Here is a 15,568-nt window from a genome sequence, read left to right on the forward strand (position 1 = left end):
ATCCAATATAAAGAGTAAGGGGCCAACTTTCCTATTTCTTCTTGCATGTTAGTTTTTCTTTTCGAGTTTAGCGCTACAGTATTATGTCCTTCTTTCGCTCCAAGACTGTATATTTCGAATAAAAGACATATGAGATGAAGATGTTAGGCACCAAGAAGGAGGGATCCGAAACGGCACGGCATAAAAGGAGCTCACAAGAAGAAGAAGAGCTGGAGCACTTTTCAAGGCCTTCAATAGATGGAAGAACGAGAAAATGCTGCCGACAGTCCAGAATAGTGCGCCTTTTGCCATGAAGGACCACTCGCTCTTCAAGTCTAGTCATCGCCATTACGCCCATGCGACGAAGGACGGCACCGAAAGAAGCCCAAGGATGATGTTATATTTTATCCAAAATATTGCTATATTGTGCATTCGAATCGTTTTAGACTTCTGTTACGAGCTAATTCAAGCCCAAATGAAATGTTCCAATCTATAAGAGCCAAATACAAATTTTACTCCTGAATACCGACGGCAGTGGGCTATATAGATTTTAGCCGCAATATATATTTGAGGTATTTATGGGGACAGGAACACACTGGCAAAAATTGTTAGAGCAGGCCCGAGCATATTGTCAGTAGCAAAACAGTGCGTTTTTCTCAGTTTCATTTAAAGTGCATTTGGCTCTTTTTGAAAAAAAGAAACGCCACGATTATTGTTGTGTGGCAGAAATACTCCGCAAATACTCGATTTTTTCGTAGAGTGCAGAAAAGCTTTGGCGCATGATAATAGTTATTGTGTTTCGCGTGCCGAACAGAACCTTAGCGAACTATAGTGTACTACGCGCGTGTTTTTCGGAGGCCGCAACAGCAGGTGAGCCAGACTTGTGTATCGTAATGGAAGGGCTGCTCCTGAGGAAACAGTGGTATTTGCTGTGAGAGCTGTAGCTGTTCAATTGAATTATTTCCCATCCTAAGGCACACGTACGTGTTAATCATGTTTCTTGTTTTCAATAAACGTTCGTGAAAAAAATTAGGACCGAAAAACGTTGCCGGTTTAAGTACCGGGCTTAAAAGCACTGGACCAAAATTTTTAAATAACAGCGTTTCACTTAATACCACGTAAAAGATGCTAATTCGTGACAATTCTTTTCGAAAAAAAAGGAAGGTGAATGCGTCGCGGAACATCGTGCGTAAAACGGCCTCACCTTGGCCAATAAGCTCAACGCCATGAGCTCAGCCTAAATGACTAGCTAGGGGCAATGAACGTGGGCCGATATGGGGATTCTCGAAAGAGTTTATATATCGCTAACGACACTCACAAAAATTAACACTCTCAATGTACATGCGTGTCTGTGAGTTATACACGAAGAATAAACTACTCCGGTCAAAATCCGCATCCCAAACATGTGAACGTAGACTTCTAAATGGAACGAATATTCTAAGTCATCCAGAGGCTATAAATGGGGCCACTCCGACAATACATGACAAATGGAAGCATTGTAAGGTGCACTCGCAAACATGTCAGCCTGTGGCAGGGCTTGAACTTAGGCTAGATCGTTTGGTAGGCTGATAGAAGAATGCCTTAGGCTATGGAAATTATGGAGCTCCTAAATGCTTATAGAGCTGTCCATTTCTGTTAAGCTCTCTGAGATTTATGCGCCACCTAAACTAGGTATTTGTTTTCGTATGACTGGGAACAGCACTTTCAAAAGAAGCCACTGGCCTATATAGATGCAATTGCAGTAGTAAAAGACACCAAACGATCGACCACTATCCAGCAAGATTAGGCTACGTGAACACACTTCATTTGTACCGACTGAAGCTAGGGGTTATGGGCGACGAACAGCTGAAGAATTCGTCAAGACTCCGTCAGCGCGTACGAGGTGCCAAAGTAGAAAGTGGCGAAAGGCGTAGTACTTTTCACACGCGTAATCGCAATCGAAATCAAACTGGAGTGAGTAGCCACGTATTCTGTGTATACCTCTTCGCTTGGGATAACGTGTATCAATAAGAAAGAGAGAAGAAAAGCTGAGCGTATGTATAGGAATTAGCTTCAGCTCAATAAAAGGCCGAACTCAGCGACAGCGTCTTCTAATGTCTAATGATAAGTTAACTGCAATATTTGTTTTTAAAAAATTAGGTATTAAACAAGCTTGCAACGTTTTACGTTGGCCCGCATAATGTTAAGTATATATATATATATATATATATATATATATGCACTCGGAAAGGGTCATCATGGCACACACCATTGGAATTGTACAACCTCGTCGACTCACTGTCGCTTAATATACAACCAGCTTCAAATCTTTAAGATACCATGAATCGCACGAAAAAGCTGAATATTTTCGCTGCTTCGGCACCCAGCCTCCCATTTACATTTCCGGTCTGTTCTAAAATGCGCTAACAACTTGTACTGTGCAGTGCGACCGAATACAGTCACAAATTGCTGGGCAATTCAAAGTTTTCTCGGACCTAGTGGTCCCTAAACTTTTGACGGCGGCTGTACAAGCACTTATTTATACTCTCCTGAGTGCTTCACCCACGTTTCGAGAAGCAGTTTCCATTTCGAACACTTCATTAGCATGTCCGCACTATTTTAATCAGGGTTTCGGAACGAAATGTTTGTCGTTTCGGTTTTATTTTCGTTCCACCGCAATAATTTCCGTCCCGTTTTTCTTCCGCAACGAAAAAAAAATGTTCCGTAACGGTTCGTAACGATTTTTTATGTAGAAATTTGAAGTTAATGTAATCATAAAAAAAACATTGGACTTGTGATACAGTTACTTGCCTTCCTCCTAATTAAGAAAGTGGGACAGGGGTAAAACACGTTCTTTCCACGTTCTTCAGAAAAGTGGAAGAAACTGTACCACGAATTCCTGCCAACTAGCGCAAACCAGTACAATACCCTTCAAAGTTTATTTTCTCAGAAGTCAATTACGACTTTTTTTAGCGGGCTCAATGCTTTGTGTAAAGGGAGTGAGCACGATCTCAAAAGCAGCACGTCATTGAGTGCACTCTCTGTGCGAGACCGCTGATCTGATAAAAAAATTCGCCAGGCCTGCGCGGAACACGCAGCACAGTAACAGCGTAAGCTGGAACAGCGGCCTTTTAAGAGCCCGTTCTATACTCTAATGGGGAAACTAATACAAGTACGCATGCAACGTACCCACTAAGCCATAAATCATCATAATTTTTCTGTAGTAGCGAAGCACCCACTATGCCATTTTTCCTCATCCTTCGGAGAATCGTCGTACCTTTCTAACGGGTTGAAAGCATTCGACGACTGACTCCTTGAACAATTCGATTTGTGTGACGCCAGGTTGCTATTTTACTCTTCTGTCACGCTATATAACATATCACGATTCCTTGGCCGACATGACGCCTGTATAGAGTATTTTTGGGGAGAAGTTACAAGCACCTGCGTGACACTGTGGTGGAATACTCGACTGCCACGCACAGGGCACAGGTTAAAATCCCATCCGATAGTAGAAATTTGTTTCTCATTTCATTTTTTCCTATCTCACGTGATAGCAGTTACGAAGACCAGCGGCGGCGGACAACTATGGGGCCAACATCGGCTCTTGTGATCTCATAACAGCTTTCGCTGTAACAAATTTTGGTGCCGACCATGCCCTCTCCACGCTGGCCTGCGTGACAGGCACGCAAAAGTCCACTTGCGTTAATATAAACATTTCTCCATGCTTGTCATTGTTTTTGTTTTTAGCACAATTTCAACATATCATCGCTTTGGAATTCCTGCCTGAGGTACGCGCTAATGCTGTACTACGAGATCTGCGTAATTGCTCAAGTGGCATGACCTCATTTGTTCCGGATTTCCAACTCGTGAAGCAAAAAACGATTTAAAAAATTTCGGTTTCACTCCGGAACGAAATAATATATAAAGTTTTGGTTACGTTTTCGATCCGGTCAAAAATTTCGTTTTTTTTTTCGTTTTTCGTTTTTGGTTTTCGCTCCGTTCCGACACCCTGATTCTAATGCTAAAATTTATTAGTTTCAGGAGAAACAAACATTTCTCTCGCTTAACATTTGCATTAAGTCGTGCAAACATGCGCTATGACCCAGGCCGATGCCCGAACATTGGCGCCAGCTAAAAAAAAAACGTTATGACTAGCAGAGGTTTTGGCTAAGTATATGCGGCTGTTTGAGTTCATCGTTTCAAGGCTAATTTCAGATCTGACATCCTGCGCGTGCAGGAAGCGGCAGCCACATGACGCTATGCCACTCAAATCTCTCTCCAACAAAGAAAGGTCAAAAGAGTTATGAGGTCATGACCATGAGAACATACGCAGGTGGGTGACGCATATTTATGTTAAACTTGCAGTGTAGCAGCAGCGCTTTGCATACACGTCATTTCCTGTACTTCACCCGCGTCACTAGAATTTTTTCCAGTTATTTCATTCATAGCTGTTTTTAACGTCCATAAGAAACAGTATCGCTTCGAGTAACTCCGTGAAACGCGTTCCAAATATTTTGCCCGCTTGAGCTATCAGCATAAATCTATATCACGATCGAAACATGAGAGTTCTTGCATTTCGCCACTCTTTGAAGAGTGACCATGGCTGCTGGCAACCTAACTTGAGCAGCTCAATGCGATAACCACTGAGCCAGCGTGCTAATTAATTCATTTAAAAGAACTGAGACCCGACTGTCTCTCGCCGATATGATCGCGCAGTGAGTTATCACTTTAATGCGAATTTAAGCACATGCTTCCGTTAAATGGCTCACAATGCGATTGTACGAAACTGCAGCTGGAACCAACAGTAATGCCTCATGACGTTCAGAGTTCGAGGTGGGCTGTAAAAATCGACCTTTGTTACGCCTACTCATTTAGCAAGATGTTTTCTTCAGCAGCGCAGTAAAAATAGATAAAGAGCACCGGTGCACCTCTTTGCGCATTTTAGAAACGGAGATGTCTTACTAGCCTCCAAGTCTCTTACAGCTTCCACGAATATATACGGGTGATCAAAATTAAGTCTTATAGATTTTTTAATATTTTAATGATTTTCTTTTAGAATTTTCTTAAAATTTCTTAAACACACGCTTGCACAAGGCATGGGATGTTCTATTGCAAGAAATAGAAGGTGGTAATACGTGTATTTGTAAATATTTCTGCAATTAATTATAACTGGGATGTAAATAAATATCTGTTTATTCAGAATTCACTCCTGTTCTATTTCTGTTCAAAAATATTCAAATATCAGGCTAGAACTACTTGGGCAAATTTTTATCAGGTGTACCCGTTCCGTGAAAACAAAAATTATAGCTTTGGCGCAGCTTCCTAAACGCGGAATGTCGAAGTACCCGTCGAACACGGCAGTGTCTTTAACAAAGTGATCCTCTGCGGTAATTCGTAGCACGAGGAAGTTAAGTCAGCACTAGTTGTCCACTCAGGAAGAATGTGCGAACGTCACGTCGCGTTCCAAGCCAGTTGAAGAAACACGCGTATAGTTTATGCGTACGCACCGCCACTGAAGGAGATATTAAAGGGGCCTTTCAACACTTTTCCAAGTATAATCGAATGGCTTCATCAGAAGAGTTTATTGCAGAAGTGCAGTTAGCTGGGCCAGTTGGTATAAGTGTGCCTTGGTTTTTGAGTGAGAGAGAGGAAAGAAAGGGTCTAAAAATGTCCTTTGCGCATGCACCGTATATAGGCGGTGTGTTGTACATTTGTTTTACTTCTGAATAAAGAAGCTTAGTTGAAAGTCAGAGCTTGTTCTTGTCATTCCTCCCTGTGCGCGTCGTCTTGTTTTTCGCGCTGCTTACTTCAATGGAATTTATTGCCTCACGAACCGACTGCCGCAAAAAATTTTTAGAAAATGTCCAGTACGAGCGGAGTTACAGGGGTTCGTCGCACGCTTTAAGCACTTTCCCTCTCCTTTCGTACCACGAGCACGCTGAAAGCTACGCAGGGAGGGGGATGACAAGTGGACAAGAAGGCATATGTCAGTCCGTCAGCGCGGGTCACCACCTTGAGTACTTCCTTTCATTTTTTTTTTCTTCTAACGCACGGCTTCGCGAGCAAGCGCGCTAGGGTGCCTACATGAGCGCGCCTCCGTGCCTCTGTCGGAGGCACGGAGGTGCGCATGTAGGCTTCGTAAAGTGCGCGGGCAAGTCGCGGCATCCCGAAACAGCCGTGGTAACTATGCAGCTCACGATGCTCAAATCAGCCAATGGCCGTAGACTTTGTGTTTACGGCGTGGTCATTTGCATTTATGACATCCTATGCCGAGATAACAGCGAGTGATTTCTAGATGACTTTGAGAATTAATAGTAAATTCCAGGCCACGTGCTGCGCTACAATGTGTGGCTCACATTTTCTCAGGAGCTTAGGTCACCGATCGGCAGCGTTTTCTGACCATGCTGAAAAAAAAATTGGCGCAGTTCCCACTAGTGGTGCAAGGCTGGAACCAACAGCGGAGCTAATGTTCGGACTCCCGAGGAAGAAGATGCCCTTCCCAAGCCCGTGTCTCTGCCCCACTTAAACGACGTGGGTTTCACGTGAACGTGTCACGTGAGAAATGTTACGCGATTTTTTTTCCGGGCGCATGTCTCGTGATTAGCGTTACGAGATTTTTGCGGGAACATGTCACGTGACTAGTGTTGCGCGATCTTTGCGGGAACATTTCACGTTACTAGTGGTACGTGATTTTACGTGGCCTGATTAGCGTTAAGTCATTTCGGCAGGAAAATATCACGTAACTCGTGTTACGTGATTTTCGCGCGAACATATGTCACGCAACTAGTGTTACGTGATTTTAGCTATAACATGTCACGTGACTAGTGTTACGTGATTTTACGTCATGTTGTCTTTCTTCTTGCTTCTTTCTCTCTCTCTTTCTATTTCTCGTTTCGTCTTTTTTCTTTCTCTCTATTTCTCTCTTTCTATTTCTGCCTATATCTCTCTCTCTTTCTCTCTCTCTCTCTCTCTGTACTCTTTCTCTCGCCCATCCAAGTTATTGCATACCACGCCTGACAAATCGACGCAGCGCCGAAGCGCGATCCAGGCGCACGTGTTCGGGGAGCGAGGAACAAGATGGAGGAGAGGACGAAGAAAGCACGCGCTGCCATGATGATGATAGTTTTTGGCGAACGCTAGACGTGGGTAAGCCGAGCGTATATACCGCTCTTAAAGGTGTTGCAGGGCCTCTTTAATTCAACACTACGCAACATTAGCAGCTTTATTATAGCATATACTTAGCCAACGTTATCCATCATTTAGCCATCACCAGCCAGTGTTAGCTGGTGCTGGTAGTGCGCGAATCTACTGAAGCACAGGACACATCCCCTATTTATCACCAACCACCCTTCGCAAATTGCAGGAGAACAATTGGGTGGAGGAGAGAGGAGAGAGAGGAGCTACGCTAACATTCTTTTTCGCGTAATAAAACGCGCTGTCTGTGACTGTTATCGCCAAGAATCGGTTAGTCGGTAAGCGAACTGTTTCACAAGTGATTGTCATAAGTAGACTGCGTTTACTCGCAGCAATATTTATGCAAAATAAAGGTTTCTCTCTCTCTCTTAAAACGTAAGGGCAAGTGGATGAATAGGCGACTTGATGGAATAGAACGATGTCATCATCACAGCCTCTGGATAAAAACTCGTTTTTATCAAGCAGACAAGAGTTAGCATAATTTTTATTTAATACTCCGGACGGTGCGCTTACACGCGCCTACATATACGATACTTCCGCAAGCTGGCACAGGCTGTTAAAAAAGCGAAAAAAATGAAAAGGTGGTACGAACGCGCGTCGCGACGGCGGCGCTCTCTCATTGGCCAAAGCCAAGGTTACGCGAACTTGAAAACAAGCGCACAAAATTCACTCACTTTCACCCAGCAAACTCACAGCACACGCGCCGAAGTTGCTGCCGCATCATTTAGTACAAAACCTCAGAGCGGTGGGAGATGTGGTGGCGATAAAACTAACCCACTCAACGGCTGTTCTTTATTGCGCTTAAACTGAACACGTAGAAGTACGCTCTGGTTACGTTTAAACAGCTGCAGTGAACATGAAATTTCGACTTCTATACAGGGTGAGTTTACGGCATGTTTCGATAGCAACGTTTGTAGTGACGATTATTGTTTTGCAAATAGTGCGTTATGCGCCTGGAGGTAATGTAAAACATTACTCCACGAACGTTGACTGCTGAACTGTAAACCTTTAAAGCGATGGCTCTTAGTCTCTTTTTAGTAATCCGTTACATTTCGGTTTGTATTTTGCTGTATGGGCTTTTATAACAATATCACGGCTCACGACTATCTATCTATCTATCTATCTATCTATCTATCTATCTATCTATCTATCTATCTATCTATCTATCTATCTATCTATCTATCTATCTATCTTCATATATATATATATATATATATATATATATATATATATATATATATATATATATATATATATGTATGTATATAAATGTGTGTGTGTGTGTGTGTGTGTGTGTGTGTGTGTGTGTGTGTGTGTGTGTGTGTGTGTGTGTGTGTTACTGATTTTGAACACTATTCCTACAGCACATAACAATGGTGGTGTTTAAACCTTTATGCGCCATTTAGGTGGTCTTCAACAAACAAGAGAATAAAACATCATCAAAAACTTCCCTCTTTCAAGTCCGTGCTTTGAGTTGGTTCTGCAAAGACGTCTTTTTCAGTCATTTATTTTTTGCCATTACGGTGAATTGGTCTTAGTTCTTGCCGTTGCGTTCGAAGGAGAAGTAGTGCCAGAGAGAAGTTAAATTTTTTCAGGCTGATATGCAAGTATGCCTAGCTGAAAAGGTTGTCTCATTACATCATAATTATGATATTTACATCTTGCTAGCAGTAGAAGGGCTTATCAGACAGAATCAACAGTTTCCTCATTGCTACGACACAATTTTAAGCCAGTTGTTTAAACAAAAACGATGTCTTTCACTCCTCTTGTTCTGTCTGCATTTGTTCAATATTAGACCGAAGGGATACCTTTGGTGACTGACGTTATGTCTCACGCTTATATTGGCGTATAGACGGGAGATTCCTTATGAAAAATGAGGTAAGTGTTATGGTGAGAGTAAGTCGTGATAGTCAAGAAAGATCAATGCCAGTTTATTTCCTTCATTCGTTTTCCCCTTTTGTGATGGGTGCTAAATAAACGGCGTTCATGCACTGCCATAGACAAGTTAGGCTTAACTGAAACGCGTTCTTTTCATATTGTTTCCGCCGGCACGCATAAATTCAGGGTGATTTCGGCGTGCACACTTAACTAGAGGCATAATGCATCTTCATTAGCGGTACGAGATAGTGCATTCGACCTTTCGCACGCGAAACCTATTCTACTTTTTCAATTCCTGGTTCGCGCTTCATTTGCCCATGACTGTACATGCAAAAATGGTCTATAGTTACTAGCAGTCTTTTACGACTTTAGATATTACTAGAGCCTCCTAGAAGCTCCTCTTCGTGTCCTCACTGTTGCGTACAAATTGACCTGCACTAAATAATTGCGTCTACTAGCTGTTTAAATCAACCTGACTGGAAGAGACATATGTAATGAGAAGTATAGCGCGAACAGAAGGAAGTTACACCGTAGGTGGAGGGTGAACGTAACCGGAATAAGGACGCTGTGGCCCAACTAAAGTCCTCTCTAGGTAAAAAAGTTTTCAAGGTAGTGTCATTATTTGATCTTGCCGCTTTTTAACTCCTCATCATCGCACATACTCTTTGTTTTTCTTCCGCTCGTGCAGTACTTAGACTTGATGCTAAACATCACTGGGACTCCGTCGGGCTACATAACCCTTGGTTCAGTTATATTAATTGCAAGCGCTAGGCTGTCTTATGATGGATTTATTCGCTTGCTTATTTATTTGTGGTGAAAGAGGACATAGGTGGGACAGGTAGAGAAAGAAAGAGAGAGAGAGAGAAAGAGAGCAAGAAAAGGCAGTTAGGTTGGTTTAAACAATGGCATATAGAGAGATAAATTAGGTATCGTGTAATGTAAACAATTCAAGATTTTAGTAAGGCATGACCATTTGACTTCGGAGCACAAACGTTTATTTCATAATATTTTTGCAGGTCTTCCCGCTGCGGCCGTCAACATGGTTCCAGTGTCGCCTCAAGATTGTTGCCGGCGGAACACTGCTTACGCTTCTTGCCTACTTCTTTCTACGCCTCTTCGCGCCTGTGATCAGCGCCATTTTTGCTGAGACGCCTCTCAGGTGGTTCCAAGACCCTGACATCGCCAAGAAAAGTATACCGGTCGAAAGGTTGTACAACAAGCCCCATCGCTATCTTATAAATCCTCAGGATGTGTGTCCGCTAGATCAACCAATCGACTTCCTTTTTATGGTCTATTCAGCCCCTCAGAACGTCGAAGCCCGAAGCGCCATTCGACGAACCTGGGCAAACGACGCCAAGAAGTATTCTGGAAACAAGGTCCTTTTTCTCTTTGGCAAGCCCAGCAACGCCAGGTTGCAGAGTGCCTTGGAGTTTGAGTCCCAGCAGTACGGGGACATCGTGCAAGAGGATTTTGTAGACGCGTACCGCAACCTGACCCTGAAGACGGTGATGATGCTTCGATGGGCGTCGCACAATTGCCCTCAGGCCCGCTTCGTGGTTAAAATCGACGACGACTGCTTCCCGAACCTGGCCAACTTCTATCGGGTCATGCACGGTCAAGCGGAGGACACGATATACGGCGAACTGAGGCACCGGGACCGACCCTACCGCGAGTCCGGTCACAAGTGGTACCTCTCGACCGAGGACTTCCCCAGGGACATGTTTCCGGACTACATCACGGGGGGCATGTACGTCGTCGGTGGCCGCGTCGTCAATCTCCTGTACAGGGCCACGGGACAGGTTCCGTTCTTCCGCGTAGAGGACAGCTATCTGACCGGTATGTGCGCGGAAAGAGCGGGCGTCGCGAGGGTTAACCTGGTGGGAACGTACAACCTCAAGCTGTCCACTCTGTGCGAGTACAAGAAGGCCATCTATGGTCACCACGTGACGCCCGCAGAGATGAACGAAGTGTGGCACGCCATGAAGCGCCTCGAGTACAAGTGTCATCGACTGTTATTCAGCGTCCATTTATGCTACTGCCGGCCCGTAGATACGTCGGCGGATTTAGTTATTGAGACGCCAGTGTTATGAAGAACGCTTCGTTTCTATTTTAATAGGAATAGCTAGTTTTTAAATGCACTGTCACAAACAGTCTATATTCGGTTGCAACCTAATAACAAATCTAAGCTCCGCCCACAGCCGTCGCTGTCTCAACCAGAGAGCACTTGCATATGTTCCTTATCCAATCGCATTTGTTTATTTTCGTGACGTCAAGCGTCTTTTGTGTAATTCAGGCAGGTGATTTTACCGTACAGACGCATTTTCGCGTCACTGCTTTTCGGTCGAAAACTTGAACTTTCTGCCAAATTTTAGGAAAGAATTCTGAATCGATGGTTAGCCAAACCTAATATTTCACGTACGGACGACAAACTTTTTTATCCTTAGTATGCGTAGTATTTAAATTATCAGCGAAAAAGTTCGTACGGTTAGAACGGAAACCACCTACACGACTGTCATACAAACATGAATGGCAGGCACGCTACAGATGTGGGGGCGGAGCTTCTAGTTATTCTTAAGCTGTAACCGACTATAGACGTTCAGAGGTGGTACTTTATATTGGTGACTGTGAACATCGTGAAGGCGACACGAGAACAAGCATTGGTGGCGTTTCCGCTTCCTTCCCGCGCAGAGTTTGCTTTGTTCACTCTCAATATGGATCATCAATTAGCTGACACGGCTGCCTTGTATTTAACTCCCATCTCCCTAGCGAATGTTCAGTGTTATCTCGCTGCCTTAGATCTCTGAATAACGTCTTCCCTACGTAAGTCTTGCTTTCAAGGAACTTCGGAAATGTATTTAGGTATGGCGGATCACGCAGCCTGCAAAGCGAGAAATTCAAATAAAATGTTTTTTTTTTTCATTTCTCTTGTTTTCTTCCTTTTAAGTTCAACGGTCAACTGGACCCGCAAATTCTTTAGAGTTTGACTTACATGCAGTAAGACTGACTTACGTGCAAATACGATTCTAACAGCTATGGCACCACCGGTACCGATGCTGGATCTAACATAACGAGCATTCACTTAACAGAAGCTATCTTGGCGTACGTCTCCTTTTCTTTTATTCAATGAGTTTTCAAGATCATAATTTGATTGTTAGCACAAGTTCTTTCTAAGCTGTCCTTTTCCATCCCATACATTACGTATCTGTATTGCTTTTTTGGGGTCTGCTTATGGCAATACTTTTTTAACGTGCTGACAAGGTGAGCTGTTTGCTTTATTCTTACGTTTAGCTGTCTGCATCATTCCTGCTACTGTTTACAGACTTATATTCCACTTAAGTTTACTATTATGTAGAGGCGATGTTGAGAACAATATATAATAACCTGCGCGTGCATTTAGTGTACAGTAACAAAAAATTCTGCTTACTGTTTAGTAAAATAGCGAAATTGAGTTTTCATGATAACAATGAAAATAATAGGAGACATCTCAAAGATGTTAGCAAATTGATTGGAGAATCATTGTTATACAAAATGCTCCGTTTATTTAATGAGAGTGCCATTTTGCATAAGCTCAGCATTTTCTATGGTGTTACCTTAAATGCCTAATTGTCATAGCTAATAGGGGTTACCCGCCGCGGTGGTGGTTGTGGTGCTTGAATGCTGACCCGTAGGTCGCGGCGGCCGTATTTCGATGCCCATGTGCTTATAATTCAGTTTTAGAACACCACGTGATCAAAATTTCCGGAGCCCTCCACTTCGGCGTCCCTCATAATCATATCGTGGTTCTGGGTCGTAAAACACAACAATTATTCTATTTCACTTAGTTACTTTTGTTTTTTTCTATTTTAGCCTTCACTGATCACCAAGTAATCGGAGCTCTAAATGTCATTATAGTGTGAATAGCGGCAGTGTCCTGCAGCGCTTTGTGCAACTATAGAATACTTCTGACATGTTTTCTGCGCTGCAGATGTCTTCTCATTGCCGAAAAATCGTTAAAGGATCGCTCATTACTGAGTACGTCGCTAACGAAAGCTTTACGCCAGCAGATATGTAGAATATAAAAGTCATTGCAGTTTTATGTCCTCTACGTAAACGCGATGCGTCGCAAAGAATGTCGCTACTAACGTTTTGCTGATGTGATCGGGTATAGCGAAAACCGTGGTACATTGCGGGCAAGGTAGAACTCCACAGCGGTATTTGCACCTATGGGCGGAAGCTTCTTGTCGAAGTTCTTGTGATTAGATGGCAACCCGCTAGCTTGTCGGCAAGCGGCGCAGCGAACTCCACCCAATTACAAAAGCGACAAGCAAAAACCGATATCAGCGAAGTGTATAAAGAGCTGTCATGTTAAGCAGCTATGTAGAGCAACCCCAATAAGTTGTTCCCGAATGAACGTGATATACCATGAGCAAGAAATACAAAACACTTGAAATAATAACAGACATTTCTTTCAAATGAAACAAAATTGGTCGCAGTTAATACATTTTTAAAGGGACTGTCTACCGCTCGGAAAAATTTTTCTGATTGTGGTGAAAATGAGAAGATCGTTCGTCATATCGGCGGCAACGAGCATGCTTTTGTCCCATAAAAAAGGAATTATATTTTTAATTTGGTGCTGAAAATCGTGAAAGAATGACCGCTAGCGTCACCCAACGGCGATGTGGTTCAATCTACTGGTAGGACAAGAAATCCTCGCAGGTAGACTCATTTTGCTGAAAAACAAACATGTATAAGTTGAAAATGTATTTTACGCACTTGAGGCAGCTTTCGGTTGCGCCAGAGGGTATTCTTTTGCTTTTTGTTTCTCACGCGTCCAAAAAGACACCCGGTGGCGCTGCTTGCGGCGCCACCTTCGATTTCGTCTGTTTCAACTCATGCGCTATGCCATGCGGCCCTCCGCGCTGGTCGTACCGTGCCGCTGTTTTGTTGTTAAGATGTCTCACATGTGCTGCGCTGTGAAGGCGCGCATTTATTGTCTCTTTTTGATGAATCGACTTGGCTCGGATAAACGCATAGACTGGATAAACGCATGCATAGAGTGCTAAAATAAACGCATATACTGCGATTACAGCAAAACAAGTGTTCTGTAATCGTATAATAAGGCTTCATTTAACCGCAAGCACGCGGAAAACGGCTATTAGTAAAACCGAAAGTCGAGCTAGTTGGTACAAATTCATGTTGCGAAGCTTTTAGCGCATAAAAAAGACAGGGACACAGAGGGAGGGAACAACACCAGCGCTAACTAACAACTGAAGGCTCTATTAGGCCAGAAGAAAACATATATACTCGGACTACGTCACCCGCGGCACATGCGCACGATCAACGGTGCAAACCAAGGCACTATCTCTCCATACCTATCGTTAACCCCTTTCCTTTAGGAGCGAAACTTCTTTGTTAGAAATCGTTACTGACGGGTGACTGATGCAAGTTGATCCCCTGATGTATATGTGATAAGCCTCTGCCAGTTCACGCGTGGTGCGATCACGGTGCTTAAATAAGGTGACCGTGTCAGAGAAGCGTGCTTCGCATCCACACTGCGCAGAATGCATTGCTAAGTGCGTGAGCGGCTTTCCTTTTAAAGACGAGAGGTGCTCCCTTAAACGTATGTTAAGGCAGCGACCCGTCTGCCCCACATACATCCGTCCACAACTTAATGGAATGCAGTATACAAGGTTTGAGGCACATGCAACAAAGCTAACTTTGTGCTTGACGTTGCAAGTACGAGAGGCCCCTCTGATAAAGCATATAAAAGGGGGCCTTCCACGTGAGCAAGAAGTGGAACGATCCAGATGGGCAGTAATTCCTTACGTGCATGCTCTTTCGCACCGTATAAAAAAGACCGCCCATAGGTATGGACTGAATGTGGTCTTCTCAGCCAAGAATAAACTAGGCAAGATGTGCTCCATGATTGGAAATAAGCTGGACGCTGGAGACAGAGGGGCCTCTCGTACTTGCAACGTCAAGCACAAAGTTAGCTTTGTTGCATGTGCCTCAAACCTTGTATACTGCATTCCATTAAGTTGTGGACGGATGTATGTGGGGCAGACGGGTCGCTGCCTTAACATACGTTTAAGGGAGCACCTCTCGTCTTTAAAAGGAAAGCCGCTCACGCACTTAGCAATGCATTCTGCGCAGTGTGGATGCGAAGCACGCTTCTCTGACACGGTCACCTTATTTAAGCACCGTGATCGCACCACGCGTGAACTGGCAGAGGCTTATCACATATACATCAGGGGATCAACTTGCATCAGTCACCCGTCAGTAACGATTTCTAACAAAGAAGTTTCGCTCCTAAAGGAAAGGGGTTAACGATAGGTATGGAGAGATAGTGCCTTGGTTTGCACCGTTGATCGTGCGCATGTGCCGCGGGTGACGTAGTCCGAGTATATATGTTTTCTTCTGGCCTAATAAAGCCTTCAGTTGTTAGTTAGCGCTGGTGTTGTTCCCTCCCTCTGTGTCCCTGTCTTTTTTATGCGCTAAAAGCTTCGCAACATGAAAACGGCTATTACATTCATTACATTATTGTTCAGCGAAAATAGGT

The 15,568-nt window shown here is 43.7% G+C and overlaps 1 protein-coding gene across 1 annotated transcript in view; it reads left to right on the top strand.

The window, feature by feature from the left end:
• LOC119394704 (uncharacterized) overlaps positions 1-11,927 on the top strand; it is a 44,249-nt gene extending 32,322 nt beyond the window's left edge. The window contains exons 3-4 of the mRNA XM_037662016.2: positions 9,005-9,030; positions 10,047-11,927. Coding sequence (XP_037517944.1) covers positions 9,005-9,030; positions 10,047-11,120 — 1,100 coding nt within the window. The 3' untranslated portion in view covers positions 11,121-11,927. The remainder of the gene's footprint in view (positions 1-9,004; positions 9,031-10,046) is intronic.
• Positions 11,928-15,568: the final 3,641 nt, after the last annotated feature.

The sequence above is a fragment of the Rhipicephalus sanguineus genome, chromosome 5 (assembly GCF_013339695.2).
Source record: "Rhipicephalus sanguineus isolate Rsan-2018 chromosome 5, BIME_Rsan_1.4, whole genome shotgun sequence".
Lineage (NCBI taxonomy): Eukaryota > Metazoa > Arthropoda > Arachnida > Ixodida > Ixodidae > Rhipicephalus > Rhipicephalus sanguineus.